A 26,416-nucleotide genomic window follows, 5' to 3' on the forward strand; every position below is an offset into this window, starting at 1 on the left:
CCTGAACTCATCCTCAACACTCCACCAGAATGAAAAAAAAAAAAAGTTTTACATGTGTGGTGTAAAGACAACTTGTATTTCTGTATCGAATGACAATTGAATAAAAATCAAATTGAACCTTGAACATATCCACTGTATCATCGTTATTGTGTGCCCACTATAACCTGTGAAACGAGTGACCACGATGCTTTATGAAATGCTCAAGGTTGAAGGAAGCAGTCAGTGAATAAAATATCATTGTGGATCTGAAAAAGCTGGACTGTAAAGTTTTAAAGTCTAAAGTAGAGAATTCATGTTCTTTCTTTAGAGTGTTTTTTTCCCTCCTCGGTGTGTTACGAGTGTAGCATTTAAAAACTTTTTTTTTCTCGCTCAGTCTGAGCACGCAGTTCAGGTTATATGAAAGTCCCATGACGCTGCTTGTATCACTTTAATTTTTTTGTATTAAAGTTACATTTTTATTCAGTATCTCACAAGGGGAAATACAAAAAAAGCAAAATTAGAGGCCTCTGGTGTAAATGCTATTTTGTGAATACATTTGTGGGAAACATTTCTTTTCCTTCTTTCCGTTGAGGCCGGATTATTCAGGTTTAGACAGAGACTTTGTGGATTGTGACTGCGACAACAACACAGAGAGCGTTTTCTAACATCTAACAGCCCTTTTTCCTTCATTAGCATTAGTTTTGCAGCAGTCCAGTCCTTTCTCACTCACAGATCCAGTGGCTCTCATGCTGTATGGGAGATGCTTTTATCAGTCATCCGTGTTGTTGTTATTGTATGATGTGACACGCCGGTGTCATTGCTCATGCATCAGACGGTGACAGCGCGCTGCGTGAACATCTCATTTTAATTGTGCATTTATAGAGAGAGGAAGTGCCGCCAGAGGAAGAAGGTGATGAGCTCTCAAGTCACACGTCCTCTCACTCTGGGTAAATAATGTTCCTGGCTGCACCTATCATTAATCCTCTGTCTTTAACACTTACTGTTTGTCAGTGGAAACTGGCCTCGCTCCTTTTGATCTCCCCCCCTCCTGCCCATTCAAGCCTCCCACTAAAAAAAAAAAAAAAAACCTCACCCACCCAGGTCAGAGCAGAGGGAGAGGTGGTTATAAAAAAAGTCTTCCCGAGCGAGCAGACAGCGGGGCCCGGGTTATGATGATCCAGTCCCAAACCTCATGATTAATATCTGCTAATATTTGCAAATGTCCTTCGCAGCTTCCAAGTCGATCCCTCTTCGCGTCGGGAGGAGATGGGCTGGAGTGTGATCTCACTCCACAGGGTCTGCTGCTCATGTGTGTGTGTGTGTGTGTGTGTGTGTGTGGGTGGGTGGGTGCATGTGCACACAGCTGGGGGGCTGCTGCAGGCAGATTTAACTGTGTTTTCTCACACACTGGTGTCTGCTGACCTCAGCTGCTCATATTTACATCAGGCAACACCGATCACCGCGGAGGAAAAGAGGAAACGGGCGAAAAACAAGCCGGCGAGGAGGGAAACGTGTGTGAGCCGGGGAGGAAAAACTGAAATGAATGAGAACTGATGACTGATCTGTATGAATCAGAATTAAGCATTGCCGTGCAGCCCATCATTGAAAATAATAATAATAAAAAAAAAGTAAGGACAACTAGCACACACTAATGTAGCTTCGCTGAAACAGAGCCACAACACTGGATGGAGGAAACCGTGTGCAAGCACTCACTGTAACCATCTCACCTTTAAAGTCACGGTCTGTTGCACATCTCTTACTGTGTGTATGTTCAAGTTTACCCTTAACCGAGGCTGAAAGATACGGTGAAGAAATGTCACACTGCAGTTACTCTGATGGATATTTTCCCAGACGGTTCGAGATCAGTTGACACGAACATTCCCGCCTCACAATTTTCGGATTCCATTATAAAAAAAAAACTATTAAAATCCTGACGATGTAATCATGTTTTGGGGTCTGTGATCTAGAAACAAAGACTTTACGTGCAAAAAAAAAAAATTGCACGTAGTTCCTTCCTCAGTTTGGATCAGCACTATATTAGCCACACTACGATTTCGAAAATGTCTTTTTTTTTTTAAACTTTTGCTTCAGGACAACACCATCTGGCTTGTGAGTGGTGGAAAGCACATTTACTTAAGAACCACTCAAGTACAACTTCATGGCACTTGCTCTTCATTTGAGTATTTTCATTTTCATGCTGCTTCATATTTCAACTCCACCACAGCAGCTTTAGGAAGCAGCTGACCAAAACAGATGATTACCACGTAAATGATGATGCATTTGTTCCTGCAAAAATCATTTTAGTCGACGATTTAATTTTCCCACAGTGATTAAACGTTTCGTTTCAGGTTCTCTCTTGCTCCTGCATGAATATTTCACAATTCTACAACAGCAACCTGCCCTTTCATCTCTTGTTTTAAAGATCAGGTCAATATGAAAAAAAGAAAAGAAAAAAGAAAAAGAAAAGAAAATCCAGTCTTATAATGTGGAAAAAGTTAAATGTTGGTCAGAATGAAGTCAACACAGTGCTTACGACAAAAGTTATCACATATAGTGGGAACAATAAATTATAAGGTACAATAGACGTCTCTTCTCTTTCCCTCGGCTACCATGAAATAAATGAATTACTTTTGTCAAATCTGTTCGAATCTGATCAAATCCAACGAATTTTTTTTTTTCTTTACCTGGAAGGAGAAATAAACAGATCGAGACACACTGAGGCTGTACTACACCATAAGACACCTGGGGACATTTTCTAAAGATCTTTCATCATTCATCATTTCCTAAATGTCTTCAAGTTGCATGTTTTAACCTTTGTTCATTCTTATCACCAAGAACAGTCACAGCTGCAGAGTCCCCACACTGAAGCTGTGTTTTCGCTTTTTGACTTTTATCTTATGCAGGGACACATGTTGTTGTCGACCGAACAGCCTGTCCCTCCTCAGCTCTCCTTCTCTGCCCTCCCCGTAGTGTCAAAGCTGAGCCTCCTGTCATTAGCATGCCAAAGGTCTCAAGGTCTACTGTAGGGCACCTAGATGAGGGCCGGTGGGGGGGCAGGTGGGGGGGCAATTACTGTCCCCACTAATTCTTTTTATCCCTTTCAAAGGGACGGGTGATTAGAAGAGGAAAGTTTAGATTTCCTGAACTTGAAGTGGAAACGCAAAAGTGACAGACGAAGCTCAGGGCTCAATCCACATCAGGGAGGGTGTGTGTGTGTGTGTGTGTGTGTGTGTGTGTGTGTGTGTGTGTGTGTTGGGGACTCCTTAGTCTTTACTGGTCTGCTCACTACGGGATGTGAGGAAGTAGCGCTCTACTTTCTTTCTTTCTTTCTTTCTTTCTTTCTTTCTTTCTTTCTTTCTTTCTTTCTTTCTTTCTGTCAGTAACAGAGTTTGTTAAACATCTTTGAGTGAATGCACAGAGACATAACAAAACTCCCTCAGCGATCAACCGTATATTTACTAAAGTACTGTATTTAAGTATAACTATACTACATGTGTACTTCACTTGAATATTTACATTTTATTCTACTTACTTCTTCATCGTGATGACTTTTCAGATTTTACTCTAGCTATAATTCTGCACAGATTCAGATTTCACATGCTACACATATAATTACTAAATAAATGATATAATTATACACAGAAATGCTCAATAATATGTATTAGCTTCTCTAGCTACAACATTAAAATGCAACAATAATTTGATAACAGCCATAATAGTAGATTAAATAACATTTAAAGAGGGCATTTTAAAAAAAAACTTTTATTTCAATAACTGAGATTTTGAACGCAGATATTTAAATGGGCACATTATTAGGATACTTTTTCTTAAAGCAACAGTATGTAAGTTTTGAAAGGAACAATAACACAATATTCCTCTTCCAAAATTAAAGGCTACATTCACACAAAATAAAACATATTCTCACTGTGTTTAATACTCTTACAGCTACAGCTGGCTAACGTTTGCTAACTTCAGATACTGCAGGTATAAGTTGATGGACTTTATGTTTCTTCTCTATTTATGACTGTGACCTAACAATTTCACTCAGCCAGCTGGCCCAGTGATGGTGCCTTTAAAGCAAGAATGAATCGAACATGTTGGGACAGTGACATATTTAATGTGCTGTTATTCCGTGTTGGTCACACAGGTCACTGCTCTGCAGAAGTTACACACTCTCACTTTAAGTAAATGATCAGAGTACTTATTCCACAACTGTCATCAATCTAACAATGATCATATATGACCTGAAACTGAATGAAATAATAGATGAGGAGATGGAAAATGCTATATTTCACAGAAAGAAAATAAGGATATAGTTAGGGTACAGCTTTGTTTTTTAAATTCATATTACAATAATTTGTACTCCAATCCAATATGTCGGTTTTCTACCGATACTTTATTTAATCAGGAAAGCCAAATTGACATCAAACATCCCAGCTGAGATGAACAAAGAATTCAGAATATTTTTGCTATAATTTCTTTTCTTTTCTTGTATATTAGTTAATTTGACGGGGACATGTAGACATTGTTGTGTTTACACACATTTAGGACGTCCAGCCATGGCTTATTTGCAGCCCTTGTCCCTAGCTGAAAGAAACATAGTACAGAAATGATAACGTTGACCAAGGCTATTATCCCAGCGACAACAACAACGACAGTGAGTTACCGACTAATAATTTAAAAAAAAAAAAAATTGCCGATCAGAATCACCTCAGAGATTGATTATCTCACGTCTTGTAAATAAGATCCAGATTTTTAATATCACAGCCATTATTAGATTTCATCTGTTTAAGCTTATTTTAGGTCAATAACACTAAGGATGGAACTCGACTGACTCTGTTGTTTTGTACAGGAACCAACTTATGTCATAAGTCATGAGAGAAATGACTCTGTGACTGTGTTTGTACCTGTGTATGTGTGTGTGTGCAGTCGAGTGTTTTTTCTTCCCAGGGGCTGACTCATCCGCCTCCCTTGTGTTTACTTATTTAGGCCAGCGAAGTCCTCTGGAAAATATGCATCGTTATAACTGTCCCTTTGTGAAGCACCAGACCTCTGTAATATTTCTCACCTAGGTGAGTGTGTGCCGATGCCAGAGCAGGGCCTGCGCTCGGTTAACCCTCAGCTCGCCAGGGCCGGCAGCGGCAATGTGTGTGTGTGTGTGTGTGTGTGCGTGAGGAGGAGAGGAGGTGTGGGAAGCCTCTGCTGGCTCTTCAAGCAAACTTCATATTTCAGAGCAGACGTTCGCTCACCGTGCGGGGACCGAGAGGCTCCTCCTTCACCTCCGCCTGCGATTCTCCTGACAACCACAACAACAGAGTGTTTGGTTCCGCAGCTACGGGCGACTCATCCCTGATTTATCAAACGGGCACGACGGCCGAAATTGAATCTTAATTTGGAGGGATGAGGGCGGCCTCCTGTGAGTGTGTATCGGGGGTTTAGCGGGGGGCCCCTGCAGGCCTGGTCTGTGGGGGTGAGGTCCTGTATGCAGCCACTTTTTAACACTCTCTGTCTCTCAGCCGCCGATATTAAAAAACACACTCACACACTCTGGGCTGGAGGCGGGGGCGGGGGGTAAAGGAAGAGGCTGCTTGAATGATACGGGATGGAAAGGTGTGAGAGAACCCCTTTACATTTACGGCCTCTGTAGAAGTGGAGGAAGTGGTGCAGTAAAGTGGAGTCACGCTCCAAAGAACTCACTCAATTCCAAGTACATGACAGACAGCGGAGTCAGAGGCGACGGGAAAAAAACAAAACAAAAAAAAAACACACGAAGGGAAACAGACCGGCGGGGACAATGCGAGCACTGTAAGGAATACTGTAGTCAGGTGACGGCTCGGTAGCAGGGAGATCGGCATTAATACACACAGTGGTGTCCTGATGTGGAGGGAGGAGGACTTGACACGCTCTCCTGAAACTAAAGCAACGCCACCCACCATTACAACATCGTACATATCCTATGCGAACCACGTATCTACAGTGGCTTGTGTATTCCTGATAAAGTGAAAGACGAGGGGTTTCATTATGGGTTGAGAAAATCATGGCTCCTACTTCTGAAACTAAACCATTAAAAATTCTGACCTCATGTAAAGCGGATGTGTATTCTAACAGGACAGTGAAATGAAGTATAAGCAACGGACGTTACATTATAGAGCTGTTTTCAAAATCCTGCCCCTCGTCTACATATCACACCGCGGCTGTCGGCTGAAGTTCATCTTGCAACACGCTGCTGCCTTTATGAACTGCTCAGAAACCTCCGGCAGGACATCCAGGACCAGTGTACTGGTGGCCCCATCGAAACATGGCAAATCATCGTTTTGTTATCAGGCAACCCGGGCCTTGAATAATCCGCCTGTTCACATCAGACGGATGTGAACTCTTTTAAATCACAGCCAAAAACTGTCTTTCTGCATTACAGTGACCAGTAATGGCAAAAAATAAATAAATAAAATAAATAAATAAAAAATGTAAATCCTCTTTGCATGGCTTTGAAATTGCCTTATTCTAAATTTTTTTATAATCACTTATTATCTTTTTAATTGATCTGAATTAGATCCATCAGTGCAACAGAACGTAGGAGCTTTAGCTGTACTTTTTCCCCTCGATTTAAATGGCACAAGTTTTGATTTTAAACTCTGCGGTCCTATGTTTCTTCCCAGTGCACTTCTGAATTGTAAATGTTTTCTCTCTGTCGATGCATTCCTGTCCCGTACAGAACACTGAGGTGCTTTTATGTACGAAATGTGCTATACAACTGAAAGTCCCTTTCGCTGCCTGTTGATTAGTATGATAAATGCATGGATGTGTGAAGCAGAATTCTAATGTTGAAGCAGGCCGATTTGACCTACGCCACGCGGTCAGATAGTTCAGTCTGTAACAACGGACCATCATCAGCTCATCACAGGCCTCGTTTAGGAAACCTGACCTGAATGGTGTCTTTGAATGCTCCTGCATCATGTGTCTTCTTAGGTGTAGTTTTCATCGTTTGTAAAGCGCACGGCGTCTGTTTCATACGTGAATAAAATGTTCATCATTGTTCTTTACTGCAACTGTCAAATGAATGCAGTTATTTCTACATTTACATTTACCACAACATAACACCGCCGATAAAGTAAAAAGGAAAACATAGGAACAATTTTCAAGCCCTCACCTGAGGATTGCAGCTGCTATCTATTTCTAGAATAAAATTATTTTTTGAAAGTCTTTTTGCTTACCTGCAGTGCTTTTGTTAGACTTATATACAGTAGGTGCACGTATTTGTCAGGGGGCTTGGGGGTCGGCTACTAAAGAAAATTCTAGCTTTTCAATAATTAACTTTGCATAACTTGAAAACATTAATGATACCATATCTGCGTACAAGAAAATTGGAAAAGCTATAACAGATAATAAATACAAAAAAAAAAAAAAAGGATGTAAGATGAATAAGTCCTGGGATCAACTAAGACTGTCACATCAGTCATTTGATTCATTTTAAAGCCCTCCTCGTTTTGGCTTAGGTGGTGCCCAAAACAGCTTATACTGGCAGGGAAAACGCTGCTTTATGGGTCTGTTCAAATGTCACATTCACTGCAGCAGTCAGCGCACTAGTCTGTCTAAGTCTAAGTTCAGAGGCATCTGTTGCTGTGATGTATCACACTCCGAATCCTATATTTCCAGCCACAAGCTCCACTTTCTCCCCCTGATAAGGAGCTAATAAATACAAGCACATTTTGCCGAAGCATCTCAGACGGAGAGAGGTTTCCACGGCGCGGTTCAGTAAATGAACGTCTCTGTGTAAATTGCAGAAAATCGCCTCTCCTGAGCCTCCAGCCTCCAGCTGGCTGAAATATTCAATATCAGAGTCTCAGAGGGAGCCACGCAGGCCCATTATGTAAATCCAGGCATCACTTGTGGGCCGTCCACACTTTGGCACAACAGGAACACAGAGTCTGCCCTAATGGCCCATACTCAGTAAACACAGGCCCTCTCCCATGTGGATTTGAGACAACAAAAGATTAGCACTATTTGCAAATATACAACTGAGTTCAAAGGCACAGCTCTTCCCTCCGCTTCCCTTCTTTTGTTTGAGCGCACAGCTTTGAACATGCAGGACATCAACTGCAAGGGATAAACAGATTTTCAGGCATCAAATTGTAAATCCCCAAATTCACTTCAACAGCATTTTCAACAGCGTCTTCAAGCAGCAAAGTCATTCTTTCGACATCTATAAAAGTTGTCAAAATTTCGATTTTTTTTTTATTGGAGTTTGGTTGAGGAAAACAGACTTCAATTTAAAAGCGTTGAGTTGATTTTTTATGAATTCTAAAACTCTGTTATATTGTAGAGAGAGGTTTCAGGATGGAGCAGGGGAGGGGGCGGCGTTTGGAGACGTTGAACCCGGTCGGGGAGGCGAGATGTGTGCGCACAAACCACGCCCCGCATCCCCATGAGGTCCCTGGGGGCCCTTAAATGATGAGGCCTCGGGGTATAGAAACCCAGAATCACTCGGGCCTTGTCTCTCTCTGTCAGCGACCGTCTCAGAGTCAGTGAGCCCCTGCACTAAAGACGTCTTGGATTTAGGTCTAAACTACACTGCTTTGGAAATATGACTTCTGCCAACCCCGACCAGCGCCTGGAGCATCTCCTCAGCGCCGTGGAGAGCGAGTTCCAGAAGGGCAGCGAGAAGGGAGACGCGTCCGAGAGGGATATTAAACTGACGCTGGACGATGCAGACTTATGGATCAAGTTCAAAGAGTTAACCAACGAGATGATCGTCACCAAAACTGGAAGGTAAGCAGCGGCCTGCTCAGAGGCCGCGGTGGCGTCTTTTGCGCGTCCGGGTACATTTTTAACGCGCTTTTTTACGCACGGCGTTTTCGGTGTGAAGATTGCAAGTTAGCTTGTAAAATGTCATTCATTTTGAAAGGTGAGCAGCACGGATCTAAATCCAGTGGGTTCACACTCACTTCAGTGCTCTGTCAAAAGTGCGTCTCTTCAGGAGGCCTGAGGTGATTTTCTAGAAATGGTAACGAAACTTGGTTCTGTCAGCGAGCTAAAATAAAAATGATGTTTGAAAACACTCTAAACAAATCCCACTCACAAACTGAAGCACGCAATTCTAACAGATCGTGCTTGTTGTCTTCCAGGAGGATGTTTCCGGTGCTGAGGGCGAGCGTGAGCGGCCTGGACCCCAACGCCATGTACTCGGTGCTGCTGGATTTCGTGGCCGCGGACAACAACCGGTGGAAATACGTGAACGGGGAGTGGGTCCCCGGTGGCAAACCGGAGCCCCAGAGCCCCAGCTGCGTCTACATCCACCCGGACTCCCCAAACTTCGGAGCGCACTGGATGAAGGCGCCGGTGTCCTTCAGCAAAGTTAAACTCTCCAACAAACTCAACGGAGGCGGACAGGTGAGGGGAATACTGAATGCGCAATACCCATGCGCAAAGAGTGTTGTTAATTATGGGGACTTTTTTTTTTTATACAATTGAATCTGTTCCACAATTAATTCAGAGGAGTTATTTAATCTTTACAATGCCTTTTATTTTTCTTTCTTTCTTTTTTTTTTTTTTTAATTTTCTTATTACAATATTCCACTGGAATATGAAATACACTTGTTTTCCAAAACCCATTCCCCTCACTTATTTCAAGTGTTTTGAAACACTTCAAAAAGAAATCATTTATATCAAAAAAGTAACAAAGTTCAAAGTATGGCTGTGATATTTGCAGGATACCATCGGTTTTGTGTCACTTTAAGGCTATATTCTCACTCAATCTGAGAAAAATACCTGACATTGTGAGGTAGCATTCCTGCGGTTTGTTTTTTTTAACTGTAAATTTGAACATTCGTTATGTTTTCCTGTAGATCATGCTGAATTCTCTGCACAAGTACGAGCCGAGGATACACATCGTGAAGGTCGGAGGCATCCAGAAGATGATCAGCAGCCAGTCCTTCCCAGAAACTCAGTTCATCGCCGTCACCGCTTACCAGAACGAAGAGGTCAGTCGTGCATGGAGCTCGTGGCGGTCCTGAGACCCCGTTAATTCTAACTTGTCTCAAATATGCATGCGTGTCGTTAGAAATGCTGACAGTTGCCATGTCCTGCTCACAGATTACTGCCCTGAAGATTAAGCACAATCCCTTTGCCAAGGCCTTCTTGGACGCCAAAGAAAGGTAAAGACTCAAACCTCAAATGTGCTCTCAAACGACGACGTAGATGTTCCGAGAGAATGGCTTCTAATGTTGGCTTTGATTGCAGGAGCGACCATAAAGAAATCACCGATCACAGTGCAGACAGCCAACAGTCTGGATACTCTCAGCGTGAGTTTCATTTTATCCATACAAAACAACAGAAAAAGAAAGGAACAGCATCTGAACCTGCTCCATGCATTCTCACACAGAGATATGATATGTGGCTTAATATTATGTGTTTGATCCCACAGTTGGAGGTTGGTTCCTCCCAGGCCAGAGTCCCATCTGCCCCAGCAGCAGCCCTCCGCAGTTCAGCGGCACAGCGGGCCACTCCTCCGGCTCCTACTGCGAGCGCTACTCCAGCCTGAGGAGCCACAGGGCGGCCCCGTACCCCGGCCACTACGCCCACCGCACCTCCGGCACAAGTAAGACACGCACAGACCTGAAGCTCAGCATGTCAGGGATCCAAAATAAACAAGAGAACTGATATTAAATTGTGCTGCGTGCATCATTATTTTTTTTTTTTCAGACAACTACATGGACAACACTTCTGGGACTCTGCCCTCTCATGACAGCTGGTCTGCTCTTCAGATCCCCAACTCCACAGGCATGGGCACTCTGTCCCACACCACCAACTCCACGTCTAACTCCAGGTAGGCATTTCTCAGCTTTCGTTTTTGTGGTTTTATCTGAAGAGTGGGTTTGTGTGAATAAATGGGAGCATTAATCAAAATCATCATCATAATAATAATCCTCTCGTCCCTCTCGTCCACAGTCAGTACCCCAGCCTATGGTCAGTAGCTGGCACCACCCTCACCCCCTCTGGCTCGGCCTCAGGCTCCATACCTGGAGGTTTGACCTCCCAGTTCCTGAGGGGCTCCTCCTACACGGGCCTCACCTCCTCGCTGCCCGTCTCCTCGCCCTCCTCCATGTACGACCCCAGCCTGAGCGAGGTCGGCGTCGGGGACGCTCAGTTCGAGAGCTCCATCGCCAGGCTGACCGCGTCCTGGGCGCCCGTGGCTCAGAGCTACTGAGCTACTGAGCAGCAGCTGACACTTGAACATTGCTGAAGGCCTTAGGAGCAGGACTGAAGACATAGGAAATAAAATATCCTGGAGAAGATGTGGAACTATGCGCTCCAGAGCCTCTCATTTAAGAAAGGTGTAAGTTTAGGCTGGAGTCATGCTGAACAAAGCTGATATGCAAAGACAGGAACTGAATGACAATCATCTCCCTCCATGTTGGACATGATCACAGTAGAGTATTAAGCCTTAGAACAGCTTCATGGTCAGAACACCTTCTTTGCTCTTAGTAACATGTTTATTTCACCTTTTTAAAACTCATTTAGCTCCACACCAAAAAAAATGAACTGAACAATCCCCCATATTTTTGTTTTTATTCTTAGATATATAAGATGGAAAAAAAAATTGGTTCTGCTAACATGAATGTGTATATGTGTGTAAATAGAATAAATTAACGTCCAGTGTTTTCCGTATAAATGTGCCTTTTCTGATTGCAATAAATGTTCCGAGTCCGGACTGAGAGACACAAGTGCCTTCTGTACCTTGGCAGGGTTTATGTCGGGGCAAAAAGACCCCTCACCCCTGTGCAAACACCTGTACATAACTATCTATTTGTATTTGAACTCCCCCGTGAGTTTTATTTATGTCATTTAATAATAAATTAAAAATGTTTGTTTTCTCAAACTTGGGCTTCATTTTGTCTGTGTGGTGCACGCTACGTACCTTGTGAAATGACCGAAATACTGGGGAACGCATTGTCTCGCAAGCTTTGAGAAAGAAGCTTGGCCAAGAATGAGTCGATATCTGCTCACCCCCCGTGCCAGCAGAAAGCTGGGCGAAGTTTCGTAGCCCACAAAACGTTTCTGGAGCTTCACAGCAAAACAGCGGTGCAGCGTTCTCCTGATCGACTGAAGAAGCTGGGGACCAAAATGTGAAAAGAAGACAATGAATAAACAAAACACCAAAACCCTTAAAATAGCTCCATAAAGCTTTTCTAGTGTAATTCTAGTCTTCAGAAGCCCCGAGACCCCCAAGATCCCAAAATGATGCTATTTACACTCTCCACTCATGATCGAGCTCATCAGCCGGGTCGCACGCTAAAGCTTTTAGCTCTGGAGATTTCAGCTTAAAAAGGCTGTAAGTAACAAATTTTTGGACCCAAGGGCTTCTGAAGTCTTTGATTATGACGGACATTATTATGGAGTCATATTATATTTTTGTTTTTTAGTAAAAAACACCTTCTTCAGTTGATCAGGTGAAAGCTACAAGGCTGTTTTGCTGTGAAGCTCCAGAAGTGTTTTGTCGACTACAAAACTTTACTTGACTAGCCAGCGGCACGAGGATGTGTAGATAATGACTCAATTCACATTTTTGAGTGAACTTTTCCTTTAGCCACTACCATACGTTTGTGTCTTTTTTTTTTTTTTTTTTTTTTTTAGTGAAAACACAAGTTTGGAATACACAGAGAAGAAAAAAAGCATACAACACCATGTAAATAACAGTAAAGTCCTATCATCCCAAAGGTCAAAGGTCAAACAAAGTCCACTGTGGTATTATCAATTAAAAAACAACTTAAAAACACATTTCTCATTTTGAACCCGCGGGTTAATACCCGTGGTGTAACTCTGTGTAACCTCAATCATCAAACGCCCCCCTGTGTTATGAGCTTTCCTTAAATAACGGCGTCTGCACGGCTACGCTAAGTGAATGTGGCTTCTCTGACATGTAATTGATATGAGGGGGTGATGGAGAAGTGTCCAGTTCAAGAAATCTATCGGGGTACTTTTCCATCACTGGCACCCTTTTGTTACAATCTGCATTATGGTGCGACGTACGGCTGACACATTCAGATCGGCGTGTGAGGAACGTCTAAGGTACGGAATACGGACCCAAAATGGCAACAAACTGCGGCTGAATATTAGAAAGTGAAACACGGACAGAGCTTCGCGTTATAAGCAGGAATGCAGAGGACGCGAACCAAACTCAGCTCAGATTTTCAACGTTTTGACTTTCAAACAGGACTTGAACCACATTGATAACAATGTTTGTGGCACCGTTTTTTTTTTATAGTACATGTGTAGTGAATAACAAGATAAATGAATGTAAGATCAATTAGTAATATGTTTAACAATAACCATGATTATAAATAGTGATTATTATGATATGATAGTTATTATAAAGTGTTACCGAGGAGGAAGGCAACAAGTACATGGTGACGGTTTTAGAATTATCTATAAAAAGGAGTGAAGTTTTGTTTATCATGGCTAATAGTTATTTACATTTTGATCTTTGAGGACTCGAGGTCATAGCTTCCACAATGTTGTTTGTAACTCTATTATATTCATTCAAATGTGCACACACACAAATCTTAATCCTAATGCTCAGTATTATATGACACAGTGCAAATGTGTGTTGTTAAAAGTGCATGATTAGATATAAAAGGTAAGGTAACATCAAATGTGTGCTATTTTTACAGTGTCAATATGTATTTGGAAGAGAAAAAATAAAAATACATCAAATTAAATATAAAATAGCACTGGCAGTGCTACACTCAACTGTCAAGGGGGAAAAAATGGCAGTGAAAAACACAGTTAAAATCGCCTACGGTTGATTCAGCTCCAGCTCATACCTGAGGCCGCTGGCTCGGCCGTACACCCATGATGTCAGCGGTGTGATGTGTGTGTCAGGCCCGCAGAGGCTCGGCCCCTGAGCAGTGATGGAGTGGTCCTCACCGAGGTGCAAATGAAGGCTGGAGGGTCAAGGGGCCACAGGCAAACAGTAATGAAGCAGCAATGTGACCTGCAGCTGGCGGGGCCGATCACTCGGACCAAAGGTCTCCTCATGAAACGCTGACATCTCCTGAATACCTCCACTTTACTGCCTCCCAAATGTAGGAATTTATTTAGCTTGAATGAAATACAGGAGCTGTCTTTGTCTCAACTGTCAGATGAGATGTGGACGGTGATACACCTTCGTTTCAGGTTGTGGATATTATTTCAGATGAGAAATTGAACATAAAGCCCCTTTTCTTTTCTTTTCTTTTCTTTTCTTTTCTTTTCTTGTCAGAAACTGTATTGATGGGATATGTCAGGCCAGTGATATATCAACTGTAGCAGTGGTGTGCAGCTCTCTTACTTACATTACAATAATTTGTGTTCAAAATTGTACTGAACTAAGTATTAAACATACAAGCTCACTTAGACTAGTAACTTGAATTAAAAAACAACTGTGAATTGTCATGAATCAGCAGCATGAAGTCACATGAAAATTAAATACTCAAGTAAAGAATGAGTGTAATTAAGTATAGTACTTGACTAAGTGCACTTTTGTATGGATGCTTTTCACTTGCACTGTATCAGAGGAGGATATTCAAAGCTGCATTGGTCATTTTTCAACTTCTTGGGGGCAGTGAAAAAAAAAAAGCTGAGAAATTACTTACCAGACAATCACCCTACATGCGGACAGCACATCTCACTGACTCAAAGCAGTGTTAACATCATTAAGGGTCGATTTTGTAATCACCTGATGAAAGTAAATATTGGCTGTCATTTAATGCAGGGAGCGTACTCGTTAATCAGGGGTGTCTGAAAACCAAAACAAAGCTCTAATAGAAGCTAAAAGGCCTTCTTGAGCAAGCCACCTATTTCACATTTCACATACATTCGATCCAAATTCATACAACAAGAATACATCAGAAGCCAAGCTAGTAGCTCTTTGACGCTGTGCGGTACTTACACACAGTGGCGCTTTGAGCTAAATGCCACCATTAGCATTCTAACATGCATCAGTGATGATGAAGCATGGTATGTTTACTATATCAGTGTATTAGCAGACTAGCTAAACACAAAGTAGGCCTACAACTAAAGCTGATGTAAATGTCATTAGTATTGTAAGCACTTAGTCGTAAAATAAAGGGAACAGTGTTGTCCTGACCTACATTAAAGGTTAAGGAATAAACAGATTTATCATAAATGGGCAATATAAATGACAATACCAAATTTCATTGCATCTGCAATTTTATTTCAGTATGGACTGACATGGTGGACTGACCTGCTGACAGCTCGAGATGCTGACAGCGTGACTAAACACATAATGAGAGCTGCAGGCTAACAGCTTGATGCTACATTAGCCACTATTAGCATTACAAACCCGAATCGCTGACTGAACCGTCAGTGTTGAGTTGCATTGTCGATGATATGGCAGCAGGTTTTGACAAGGAAGACAAATAAAAAGACAATGTTCTACTGCATTGGAATAATCCTTTTATCATTTTTGGGTAGGCAAATGGTGAGACACTGTTATAGGAAGGCCGTGTTAAATCAGAGGAGTACTACATTAACCACATCCGGTGTTGAGGAGGTCAAAGGTCAGTCAGGCTACCTCAGCAGCAGATGCAAATACAAATTTATTTGACCCTGAACTGATTAACAACATGGGGTGAAGAAAACATGTACAGTACCGAACATATACTATAATTAACATATTGGGTTTTTGCACAATAATCCAACTGATTTGTATTTAACGTGCCTGTATCTCTCATATCGTCACCTTCTTGAAATAATGGCCTACGTCCTATTTTAAACTTCTTCAAAAAACAGAAAAAACTGAACTAAATATATGACATTTATCATCTCACACAAAAAGGTTATGTTATGACAACAGATGACTATTTACGTAGTCCCTTGAGGTAAAGATATGTCTTGGAAAAAGCTTATAAAATTGCCAAAGTCTTTCGTGTGACTTGGGCAAAATAAAACAGCCTTTGACGTAGGTCATTATACTACTGGGGTAAGATTGCAGGATCTGTTCAACTGAGGATGTGAGGCAGCCTGCATCATGAAGAGCTGCCTCTTATTTTAAGGTGACACTATATAATATATTCCATATTCCCATTTCTGTACTATTTGAAAATCTGTGCCAGTGGACGATTGATGCTATTGTTGATATCAGACAGTGTGTGTGAATTATATTGGCCTATCGTTACTATGTTAACACTTGTGTGTCTATTGCACGGACCAGATACAGAAAAGTGAGCATAGCCTTGAGTTCTCATTATTAAATTGGAATCTGAGGTTGAACAACTTCATTATGTTCAGTAAACAACAAAAGCCCCAAATAAAAGTCAGTGAGCCCATGTGATTCATCTTCAGTGCGGTTTGTGTGTGTGTGTGTGTGTGTGTGTGTGGCTGTGGCTGTTTATGAGCGGTTGTCCAGACTTGGTGAGGAGGATGTTTGCCGATGGTCTTTGCTCAGTCTGGAGCGATAAACAGGTCCTGCTGGGCCCGCAGGCATCCCTGCCCTCTCCCGTGTGTGCTTGTGTGTGTTGATCTGAGGACGCTGAGCTGACTGAAGCCTTTGTCCTCCAAGATGGCTGATCTGCTCTGTACACCCCTGCCCGCAGCCTGTGTTGGCCTTCACTAATTGACAATTGGAGTCTGACTTTGCACACCGGCCAACTCTCCGCCCCTGGAAGTGTGTGTACCAAATACGCTTAGCAGAGTGTGCTCATCACCCAGGTGTGGAGGACGGAGGTCTCCAAACAACAGATGCAGATGTTGGGTTGGGTCACTGTTGCCTCATCAGGGCTCTAGTTATTAGTTTAAGCTGTAGTGTAGGGGAAAACACACCAAAGTTAGATTTCTGTCAGGGTTAAATTTAGGTTCTTTTTGACAGAATTGGAGTGTATTTATTAATCACACTACTGAAAGTCGTTGAAATAAAAAATGGTGACCCAAACAGGGACCAGAGTTAGACTGGTGCTTCCCGTCCCATCTCTGTCCTGGTGTTCCCTCACGTATCCCTCCTCCTCTTCCAGGAATAAGCCTTATGGAAGAAGACAGAAGGGCGAAGCGGCCTCCACAAACACTACAGATTATGACGGTGAGTCACATTGTGCAGGGCCTTGCGGTTGATTTACGAGGGGACCGCTGCCAAAAAACAAGTTGTCAAAGTCTGGAACAGCGAGTCAGCGCAGCGGCGGGGAGGTGTGTTTGCAGACCGCCCCCTCGTCCGCCCCGAAACCCCAACCCCGTCCCTCTGATGTCTGTGTGTCTTCGTTAATGAAGAAATTCTGATACCTTGGTGAGACATTGCTCTCAGCTGAGCAGACTCTGCCTCCTCAGTGCCCTCATACAGCTGCCCCACCCATCCGCAGTCCCATCATGCCTCTGGCTTCCCCTCCCTCGCAGTTAATGGAACTAACTAAAATGATCCCCAGTTAACTTTTGAAAGAAAAATGTCAGTACATTGCCGAAATGTATAGCAACAACTAATGGCTGACAGCATATTTTCTTTTGACAGCGTGATTATTACATGTTGGTTGCTGTGAAGCTTTGAAGGAACTATGGTTTTCAGTGATCATTGGTTTTACTGTCAGACACACTTCTGTCTAATCCAACTGGATTCCACTGTCAGGATGTATGCTAAAAGATGACATTTTCCAACCCAACATATACTTGGGTTCTACAATGGCCCAGCCTGACTGGATCTGACTGGTATGGCCAAATGTGAGACCCAAAACTAATCAGAATCTCCATATTTTCTCATCCAATATGGATGGTTAGCTTGCCAGGCAAATGTAACATATTGTCTTCCCAACTTTGGCCTTTGCAAATCTCTTTAAACATAATATACACACAGTATACACATGGACACAAGTAGCACAGCTGAAAAAAAGAAGAGCTAAGTTTCTTAATAAATAACACTTGAAATAACCAACCCAAACACAAGCTTTACACACAAAAAGAAATGCTCCCAAACTGATCTAAAAGCTGTTACGTTTTTCACACCTGTCTCTTCAACGTGGGTTCAAATTATAACAGGGCAGAAATCTATCAGATACCACAGTGTATTGCTTTTTAAATTGAATTTTAACTCGCCCAAAAGTGACGTCTTGAGATTGCTTCTTTTGTCTGACCAGCAGTCCAAAACCCGAAGACTTTTCCCTTACTGACATAAGTGACAAAGAAATGCAGGAAATTCTTACTGATTAAGGATCTGACACATACATTATTCAATGAATGGAGTGCAGAATTAGTTGACATGAAAAAGTAACTGCTACAGTCCTTTAAATCAGTTGTTGCCAACCTGGGAATGAGGACCTCCCAAGGACCCCCAGTGTTAACATCAGGGGTCACAAGATGAGTAAAGGTAAAAATAAAAATAAATTAAAAAAAAAAAACAAAACAAAAAACACAACAGCACTCTACACACAACTCTAAAAAACGTCCTGTAACATGCCCTCTGTGGTTGTATACCTCAAGGCATAAAAATCAAACATGGTGGCTCTCCCTTTGTAGCAGGTCAGTCCTTTAAGACACTTTTGTTCCTCATCGGACAGACGTCCTTAGTGTTTTTGAACCACATGAGCAATTTCACACATTAGGAGGACTTGCTAGGCAGCATAAGCTAATGTATGTTTCCTCCGGTCGCCACAGTGATGGTGACAGCCTCTCACCATCCTGACAGGCCAGTCCAGTTAGCTGTGGACGGTCACACAAGCAGGAAAGACTTGTAAGCAAACTGGTCCTCAGTGAAGTAACATTTAGCAGAGGCGCATGATATCCAGTGTGGTCTGAGTGAGAAAGCGTGTCTTTCACTCATTGGTAGCAGCATGCTGATTATTCTCAGGGTTCAGACGACGTGTCGGTTATCGCATTCACACAAGTCAGTAACATATCAGCACCACTTGGAAAAGAGTAAATAACTATATAAATATTTCTGAATGATGTGACAGCCGGTCAGTTTTGATTCAAGTTAACAGCGGCTTAGGTCAGTTGCAGGTCTTGGGAAATCTACACATTTTTAAACATCAGAAAGTCTGTTTACAGACGTTACATTTAAGTGAAGTATGTCAGGTTGCCTTAGGTGATGTCACCTGAGCCAGCATCTGTTGGGGCAGAAAGTCTGATGTGTTGGTGTGCAGTCTAAAAAAATAAAATAAAAAATTGATCTTATATCACTATATCATATATGTAGCCTGCTCACTCACCTCAGCTTGAGGCTCCAGGAACAACACATCCAAACCCCTGGGTACTGAACTGTTGGCGGCAGAGTTACATTGTGGGTAACTTAATCACAGTGTCGTCTTTTCAAAACAATAAAACTTAAAGCTACAATCCTTAAACTGATCATGAAATAAAAACTGTTCTATTTAGGGTGAACATTTTTTTTTTAGCAATAGCCATTTAATGTATCAACATTTAGTAATCTGCACAGAAGTTTTCCTTGGTCGAGTCCACCACTCACATGCTGGATCCAAACAGTCTATTTTCACTCGAAGGAATCAACTAGAAACAGTGCATACATGCAGTCCAGCATTACTGCTCCTTTTTAAAATTCTATCTCACTGATATCAACGTCATTATTTTCCCTACTGGTGCTGCTAACAATTCAGAGTGGTTGTACAATAATTTAATGGTCATGACCTGAGGCCACATGGTTCATTCAGAATAGGGTGATTTTGGCTGCTGCTTTCTTCTTTCCAAGCCGTTGGCTCACACACACATTTCATAGAATTTTACACCAGATTTTGGTGTACAGGACAGAACTCAACCTCTCAAACGCACTCTTTACACTTTAAGGAAAACACTGCTCCCTAGTGGTTCATTTTGCCTTGTCTAGGAATCTTATGGTACACACGAATTATACTTTATTGCACATATTTTGACAATATCAGCACTTCCTGTACTATGTCATTAAACTCCATGGCGATAGCTCCAGGAAAATCTGTTCCCATTGTAGGCCACTAGCCTCTGGATGTGATCCAAATAGAATATACTGTGCTGGTGAGTTCAATGACTCCGAGGGCTGTTAAAATAACTACTTTGGGCCTTGAACTATTCAAGGTTATAAACTTCTATATTCTTGGCCAGTAAAAATACAAAATAGGGCAGGAAAAACGATCACTTTTTTTTTTACTAACCTAAGTAAAAAAAACTCTAAACGCTCATGCATGACTTGATGATTTTAAATTCCTTTATTTAAAAAATTCAGACACATCTTTAAATATTGAGATGACATGCACAGTGAGAATTGGGCTATTACAGTCATCAATCTTCTTTATCATAAACAAAAAAACAAAAACAAACCCAAACAAAGCAAAGAATGAACTTAAGACAAACAAAGTCAACAAAACCTTGTCCAGTAATGAGAGAACAGTTGAGGGGAGTTGTTTGGTGCCTGAAGCTGGCTCCAATATGATGGATAATTATAATGATTCTACAGGTGAAGCGGATAACATTAAGTCTCAGCTGAATTTGGCTTTAGAGAAATCCATCTCTGGGTGTTGAGCCATGAACCTGCAGAGAGAGAAGATCTCAGAGTCACAAATGAGACAACATGTTGTTACCAAAGCAAGAAATCAGAATCATTTCATTATTAATTCAGGTTATGATCTCTATTCATTGACTTCAGATATGACTTTTTTTTAAAGTTTTATAAATAACAGATGGGTTTTGGTGTCTATGTGTGTATGGTCAAACTTTTCTCTTGGTGGTCTACAGCGTGTCTGGATTTGAACTTTTCCTCGTAGGGCACGGACCATTTACCTTAAGCTACAGCACCTCCATCTGGCCAGTGAATGAGCTGTTTAAAAACTCAAAATGGGGAAAAGATGCATGATCCCCCTGAGATGGCACCATCAGACGACACATTTGAACAGACGGATGCAAGGTGAACTTTGTGTCAGTGACAAGCCTCTGAGAGGACCTATCTTGACTACAGTCACCCCAGTGGTATTGTTTAACCCGTATAAAACTATACAAGAATCTTAAAAGGCAGCTTTACAAGCTTTAAGAGGAAGGGAAGGTCAACATGATCGCAGGCATGTCTCCTGAGAGTGGCAGAGGAGGAAGAAGGTCATTTACTGCCAACAGTGATAAGAGAGGGTCCCTCACAGTAGAATCACAGCTCTGATGCCAGCCCACATCAGGGTCTCATCAGCATCCTTTGTGTAAAAATGGAGATCCCTTTTAAACGCTCAACCAAGAGAAAGGCATTGTGGTGATTAGCCACAGGCCTGTACTGCGGTGTGGCAGTGTGATTCAATGACTCCTTTGAATGACGTAATGTTGTGAACTTTAGTAACTTTGTCGGGCTTTATAACCATATGAAAAAACGCCGACAATAGATTAAGGTATCTAGTTGTTATCTGTGATGGATTACGTATCTTGGCATTACCACAGAAAATAACTTTGCAGACAGCAACATGAATTGGAAACAATGGCTGTGCAGAGGGTAGGTAATCAATCTATGAATTTTTTAAGCAGAATACAGAAAACGGTATAATGGGAGGAATATATTCATAATTCAGTTGATGGGCCAACACATGCAAAACCACACCGATAACTTCGAAGTGCCTCAAAAACCAAGTGGATCATCCAGAAGAACTGTGGTGCTCTGAGACAGCATGATGGATGATGTGGAATGAGAGATTACAACTTGTTTGTGGTCAGATGTGTCTCCTTGAAGCAGATCACGTCTGTGCCTGGCAGAAGCTTGTACACACTATCTTTTATTGCTACAGTTACAGCAGGTGAGCCTGGCCTTGAGCGGAAATATGGAACAATGAAGACAAAACTAGACCACTTTCAAATTCACTCTTCTAATAAACTCTTTATATGCCATAAAGCTTCTGTTAAACTGACTATGGATATATAGTCTGCTTTGGAGAGTTAGCCTATAAAACCTAATAGATGTCAGCTGACAGAGGATAAAAAGATCTCTGAAGAAAAACTGAGCAGGCGCGTTATCACACTTACTTTTTAAGAATGTCTTGTTTCTTCTGCTCTTCAGATGTCGGCAGGCCCATTGATTTCTGCCGTTGGTCATACATCATCTTCTCTACCATCCCACGCGTCTCCCCGTCCAGGTCTGACAGCTGCTCGGCAGGAAAAACACACAGTCAGGATGAGGCAGTAGGCTTTTCCTCCACATGTATAAGGGGGTGGAATAAACCTAAAGGCTTAAACTTGACCAGGTTTACCTTGGAGTTCTCTGGACACACTTTCTTGGTGTTAATTTCTGGATCTGTAGTAACAATCCTGCTCCACCACTCCATTTTATTGATCTGAAATTAAAGAACGTAATTAGGCTCAGGTTCTTCATTCTCTTGGTTGCTGCTACAGATACACAGAACAGTGGTTATAATGTGTCTTAAGCCACCAGCATTAACTCTGTTCTCACCTTTTCTAAGTGGACTGTAACAATCTTTCCATCGTCGAGGAGCCAGGAGCTTTCCTCCACCTTCACCTCGTTGTAAAGCTGCCCCTCGATAACAGGAGGGTGTCCCTTCAGGCCCACTTTGATGGAGCGTCGCTGGATGTCCACGACTACATCCCTCCCCTTAATTCGGAACTTGACATCAAAAGGCACCACCAGCTGTAGGAGGAAGGAAAAAAGTGATGCTGCATATTAGATCCTGTTTTATCCCCAGCAATCAAAACCACAAGACACTGAGGGAGGAATCACCCGGTTTTAGTGACTAGCAGCATTGTTAAGATTAATACACTGAATCCTCTGTTGATAGAAGATGCAATTATACCTGTGATTCTGCTTTTTGGTGCAAACCACTTTAGGTGTAAAATGTGTTGATACTGTTCATTTATTTACAAACATGCTCAGTGACAATATGTGGAGAGGTTAACATTACACTTTCGCAATGATAAGAAAATGATTTAAACATTGGAGAAATGAGTGTGATTTGTGTATGAAGAAGTACATTTTTTGAGACGGACAGAAATACATTTGGCCTGTTGAAAAAAATAATTAAAACACAGCAAAAAAACAACTCAAGGTGTGGCCAATAAAATGCACTGAGCAAGCTTAGTTTAGTGAATACAGTGCACCAGGGACTTCATTTGACAGCAGACTGACTGTACGCACTGTATATAAAGTGAAATGCACATGTCCACTCTTGTGACACCTGTAACAGAGATTGGACATGACATACACAGGAGCTGCTTTTTCTTGAGGCAACCAGCAATGATGTGTGTCGAGACATAGAAAACGATGGGTGGAAGTGCTCTGACACATGTCATATACTGCTAATGTGTGTTGGCTGTAAAGCATCCATAATGGATATCTTTATAATAACAGTGTATGAAATGACAATGTGACAATATGCAAGAGGTTTCTCAAAGTGGTGACCCTGCAAAGATTTATCACCAGATTCTGCAGCTCACTATGGCTTACAGAGCTTTATCCTGAGTTTCAGCTCATTGTTTAGCAGCGTGACTGCAACTTTTCTGTCCTGGTTCACTCTCACAGGACCTAGACACACCTCAAAGTCGACGAACTTTAAAACCTACATTTTGGGGGGCGGCAGAATTGAGTGAAGTGCTTTTACAAATGCTCCACAAAGATTCACCCTGTAAGCAATATTTCCAGGCTGCTAGCCAATACCAATATAGACAAAAAAGAAGCTACAGCATTAACCTAAAATTTTGATTTCACTGGGCAATCTGATCTGATTAACAAGAACTTTCCTCGTAGTAAACAGTGTAAGCAAATAACACCGACAAAAATCAAGTGAGAGCTGCCATCCCTGTATATAAATATGAAATCATAGGTGTGTAATGTTAAAAATGGACATTACTGAACAAGAGAGGAAAAGGAGGTAAGTATCTGTTGCGTGATGTACCTGCTGAAAGCAAAAATCTGTCTGTCTTAGCATGAAGGTGATCTCTAAAACACTGTCTATGAGGCTTAGTAAACATAAACTGCTGACTCTTCCACAGAACTGACTAGTCACAGCATTATCCTGACGATAAACGGCACTCACATCAACTTCAGACAGCGTCTGTGTCCACTTGTAGTTTGGCAGGTCTGCTCCATTTCCTGCATTGGGCTTTATTTTATCTTTGTCTTTCTCATCCTGCTCTCCTTCTGAGTCCGACTGGGGAAAAGAAAATCAAGATGAGTACGTCAGCATTTTAATCAGCGCTCGAATACGGTCCTACTGTTAACTCACCCCCTTCTCTTTGTCGGCTTTGTCAGAGGACTTTTCATCCATTGTTGCTTCCCCCATTTTCTGTTCTTCTTTTTTTTTCTAAAACATGGAACAAAATATTAATTGGGTGATATTTGGCAGTGGTTTAGCGGTTCATGTGTGGCAGAGCATCACAGTTCCCAGATTTTACCTTGTCGAGCTCAGACTGAAGTTTCTCTGCTTCTTCATCAGTCAGTTCCTGAATTCTGGGACCATCACCAGTTTTCTTTTTCCTCTCTTCCTCTTCAAGCTTGGCAGCTCTTTCGGCTTTCTCCTTCTTTTCCTTATCCTGTTTCATCTGTTTTTCTTTGTTGGCCTTCACTGCTAGTTTGTTGTGGTGGGCAAAAGCATCTTTGATAAGCTGAAACAAGAAATGGTGGGGGGGGGCCTCTGTTATGACATTGTACAGTATGCAGTCTCAAATGTCCCAGAAGCTAAAGGTACAGCAACACTGCTCACCTTCTCTGGAGCTCCTGGTTCTCCACCAGTGAAGAAATCAGTTTTGCGGCGTAGAAAACTGAAAAATGTGTTTACCAACTGTAGAGATAGAAAAAAAATATTTATATAATTTTACTTAAGCATCACTAGACAACAATATATACTTTTCAAGCTACCACATCTTACACAGCATCAGCTTGATAGTATACTGATATTGAGCATATTCATTGTTAACACATCTATAACATCAAATTTTCATTTCTTTCAACAATCCTCCATAAACTACTGGTATTTATTCACGGATCCAAAACGAATCTTTGCATCAAATGCAGAAAAATACTGTCATCTTTATCCTTCCACTGACTAACTGTCTCAGCCTGTAATTCCTTACCGTTAAGATTATTTGCTTACCATTGCCATAAGCAAAGAAATGTGCGGAAGGAAAAGTCTGACTCTTCTAGAAGTCATTTGACACCACTCAGACAGGACCCAGCATCTTTGTGCAACACGCAATACTTGCGACGCATATTTGTAAAATCTAACTTCCAGGAAAGAAGACCCTTAACAAATAGGTTTCACAGAAGCTAAAATGTGATTTTACTGACATTTCCTTCAGCATTGTTAGTCACATGCATGCCGAATGCCACTGTACACACAGCTGATTAAAAACACGACAAAACGGCCCGTCCACCGAGACAGCCTGTTAATAATTATAACGACATAAGTCAAAATTTGTACAATTCTTGACAACGTTTGCGTTTTCTGCACGTGCATGGTTACAGACGAAGTGTGCCGACTAGCCTACAAGCTAACTACATTAGCTCCGATGTTGGCACGGTTGCTTAGCATGTCAGCGGCACACTGACTTACCTCGTGTACCCCTCCTTCGTGTTGTTGCGCCATAACAAGCAACATGCCGTCATATTTTTCTTCATCATCACCCATGTTGGAGAATTACGAAAACGTTGGATACAATGTGAGCTGAGAGATGACAAGCAAAAAGTTGTGTTAGCGACAATGTGAGGCCTGTAGTCACGCTAGTCACTTCCTGGAAACAAACCCCGCCTACCTTTGTTTTGCCCAATCGGTAGAATAGATTTTGAATGACAGTGGAAACATCGAATGACGTGAAAGAATCGGTTCAGCGAGGAACTGGAGCGCCCGGGAAGAAATAGAATTTTCCAGAGAAGCCACTAAACAAATAGGATGTTATTGCAAATATAATGATAAACCACTACATTATCGTCATTAAAAAAAGTGAACATTCACAAATATGTATGTTGAAAACATTTGTCGGCAGTTTTCATTAACAGTTCTGAATTAACAAAATATATTGATTGATTGATATTGATATTTAAGGTGGCCTAGCCAGTGGAACATCCTTTTCTTCTTTTGACACATTTATGCAATTTTAAATGTTTTGGTTTTGGACTCCTTGGATAAAACAAGTCATTTGAAGAGGTGGCTAGATTTGACTCTAGCTTTATAATCTGCATTTCATAAGATTAACAGATTTGTAAAAATCAAAAACATAACCCCCAAAGTAATTGATAAACACGTTTGATAGTTGCAGCACTATTTAGTAAAATGTGCTGTAATTTGGGGTTAATTTCACTAGCTAGGCTGGGTTGAGAGCTTCGATTAGCCTATTAGGCTGCTCAGCATCAAAGATTCCATGTTAGCATTGTTAGCAAGCACCTGTTGGCTAGAGCATCCACAGCATAAATATTTTTGTTCTTCACATAGTTGTATGTTATTGTTACTCTGAACAAACCTGCTATTGGTAAATGCTGCTGTTAAGAGTTTATTGACTTTGATGC

The 26,416-nt window shown here is 41.7% G+C and overlaps 2 protein-coding genes across 2 annotated transcripts; one reads left to right on the forward strand and one right to left on the reverse strand.

Annotated features, from left to right (window-relative positions):
• Positions 1-8,543: 8,543 nt before the first annotated feature.
• Positions 8,544-11,707, forward strand: tbxta (T-box transcription factor Ta). The gene is made up of 8 exons (XM_037093341.1): positions 8,544-8,745; positions 9,102-9,366; positions 9,822-9,956; positions 10,069-10,130; positions 10,216-10,277; positions 10,400-10,573; positions 10,678-10,801; positions 10,924-11,707. Exons 1-8 carry the CDS (start codon positions 8,561-8,563, stop codon positions 11,180-11,182), a joined length of 1,266 nt encoding a protein of 421 aa, XP_036949236.1. The 5' UTR covers positions 8,544-8,560; the 3' UTR covers positions 11,183-11,707.
• Positions 11,708-20,124: 8,417 nt separating this feature from the next.
• Positions 20,125-25,659, reverse strand: nudc (nudC nuclear distribution protein). The gene is made up of 9 exons (XM_037094081.1): positions 25,467-25,659; positions 24,618-24,695; positions 24,310-24,519; positions 24,141-24,218; positions 23,952-24,065; positions 22,355-22,549; positions 22,155-22,238; positions 21,931-22,049; positions 20,125-20,469 (listed from the first exon to the last, which is right to left on the reverse strand). Exons 1-9 carry the CDS (start codon positions 25,539-25,541, stop codon positions 20,418-20,420), a joined length of 1,005 nt encoding a protein of 334 aa, XP_036949976.1. The 5' UTR covers positions 25,542-25,659; the 3' UTR covers positions 20,125-20,417.
• Positions 25,660-26,416: the final 757 nt, after the last annotated feature.

The sequence above is a fragment of the Acanthopagrus latus genome, chromosome 3 (assembly GCF_904848185.1).
Source record: "Acanthopagrus latus isolate v.2019 chromosome 3, fAcaLat1.1, whole genome shotgun sequence".
In the NCBI taxonomy this organism is placed as follows: domain Eukaryota; kingdom Metazoa; phylum Chordata; class Actinopteri; order Spariformes; family Sparidae; genus Acanthopagrus; species Acanthopagrus latus.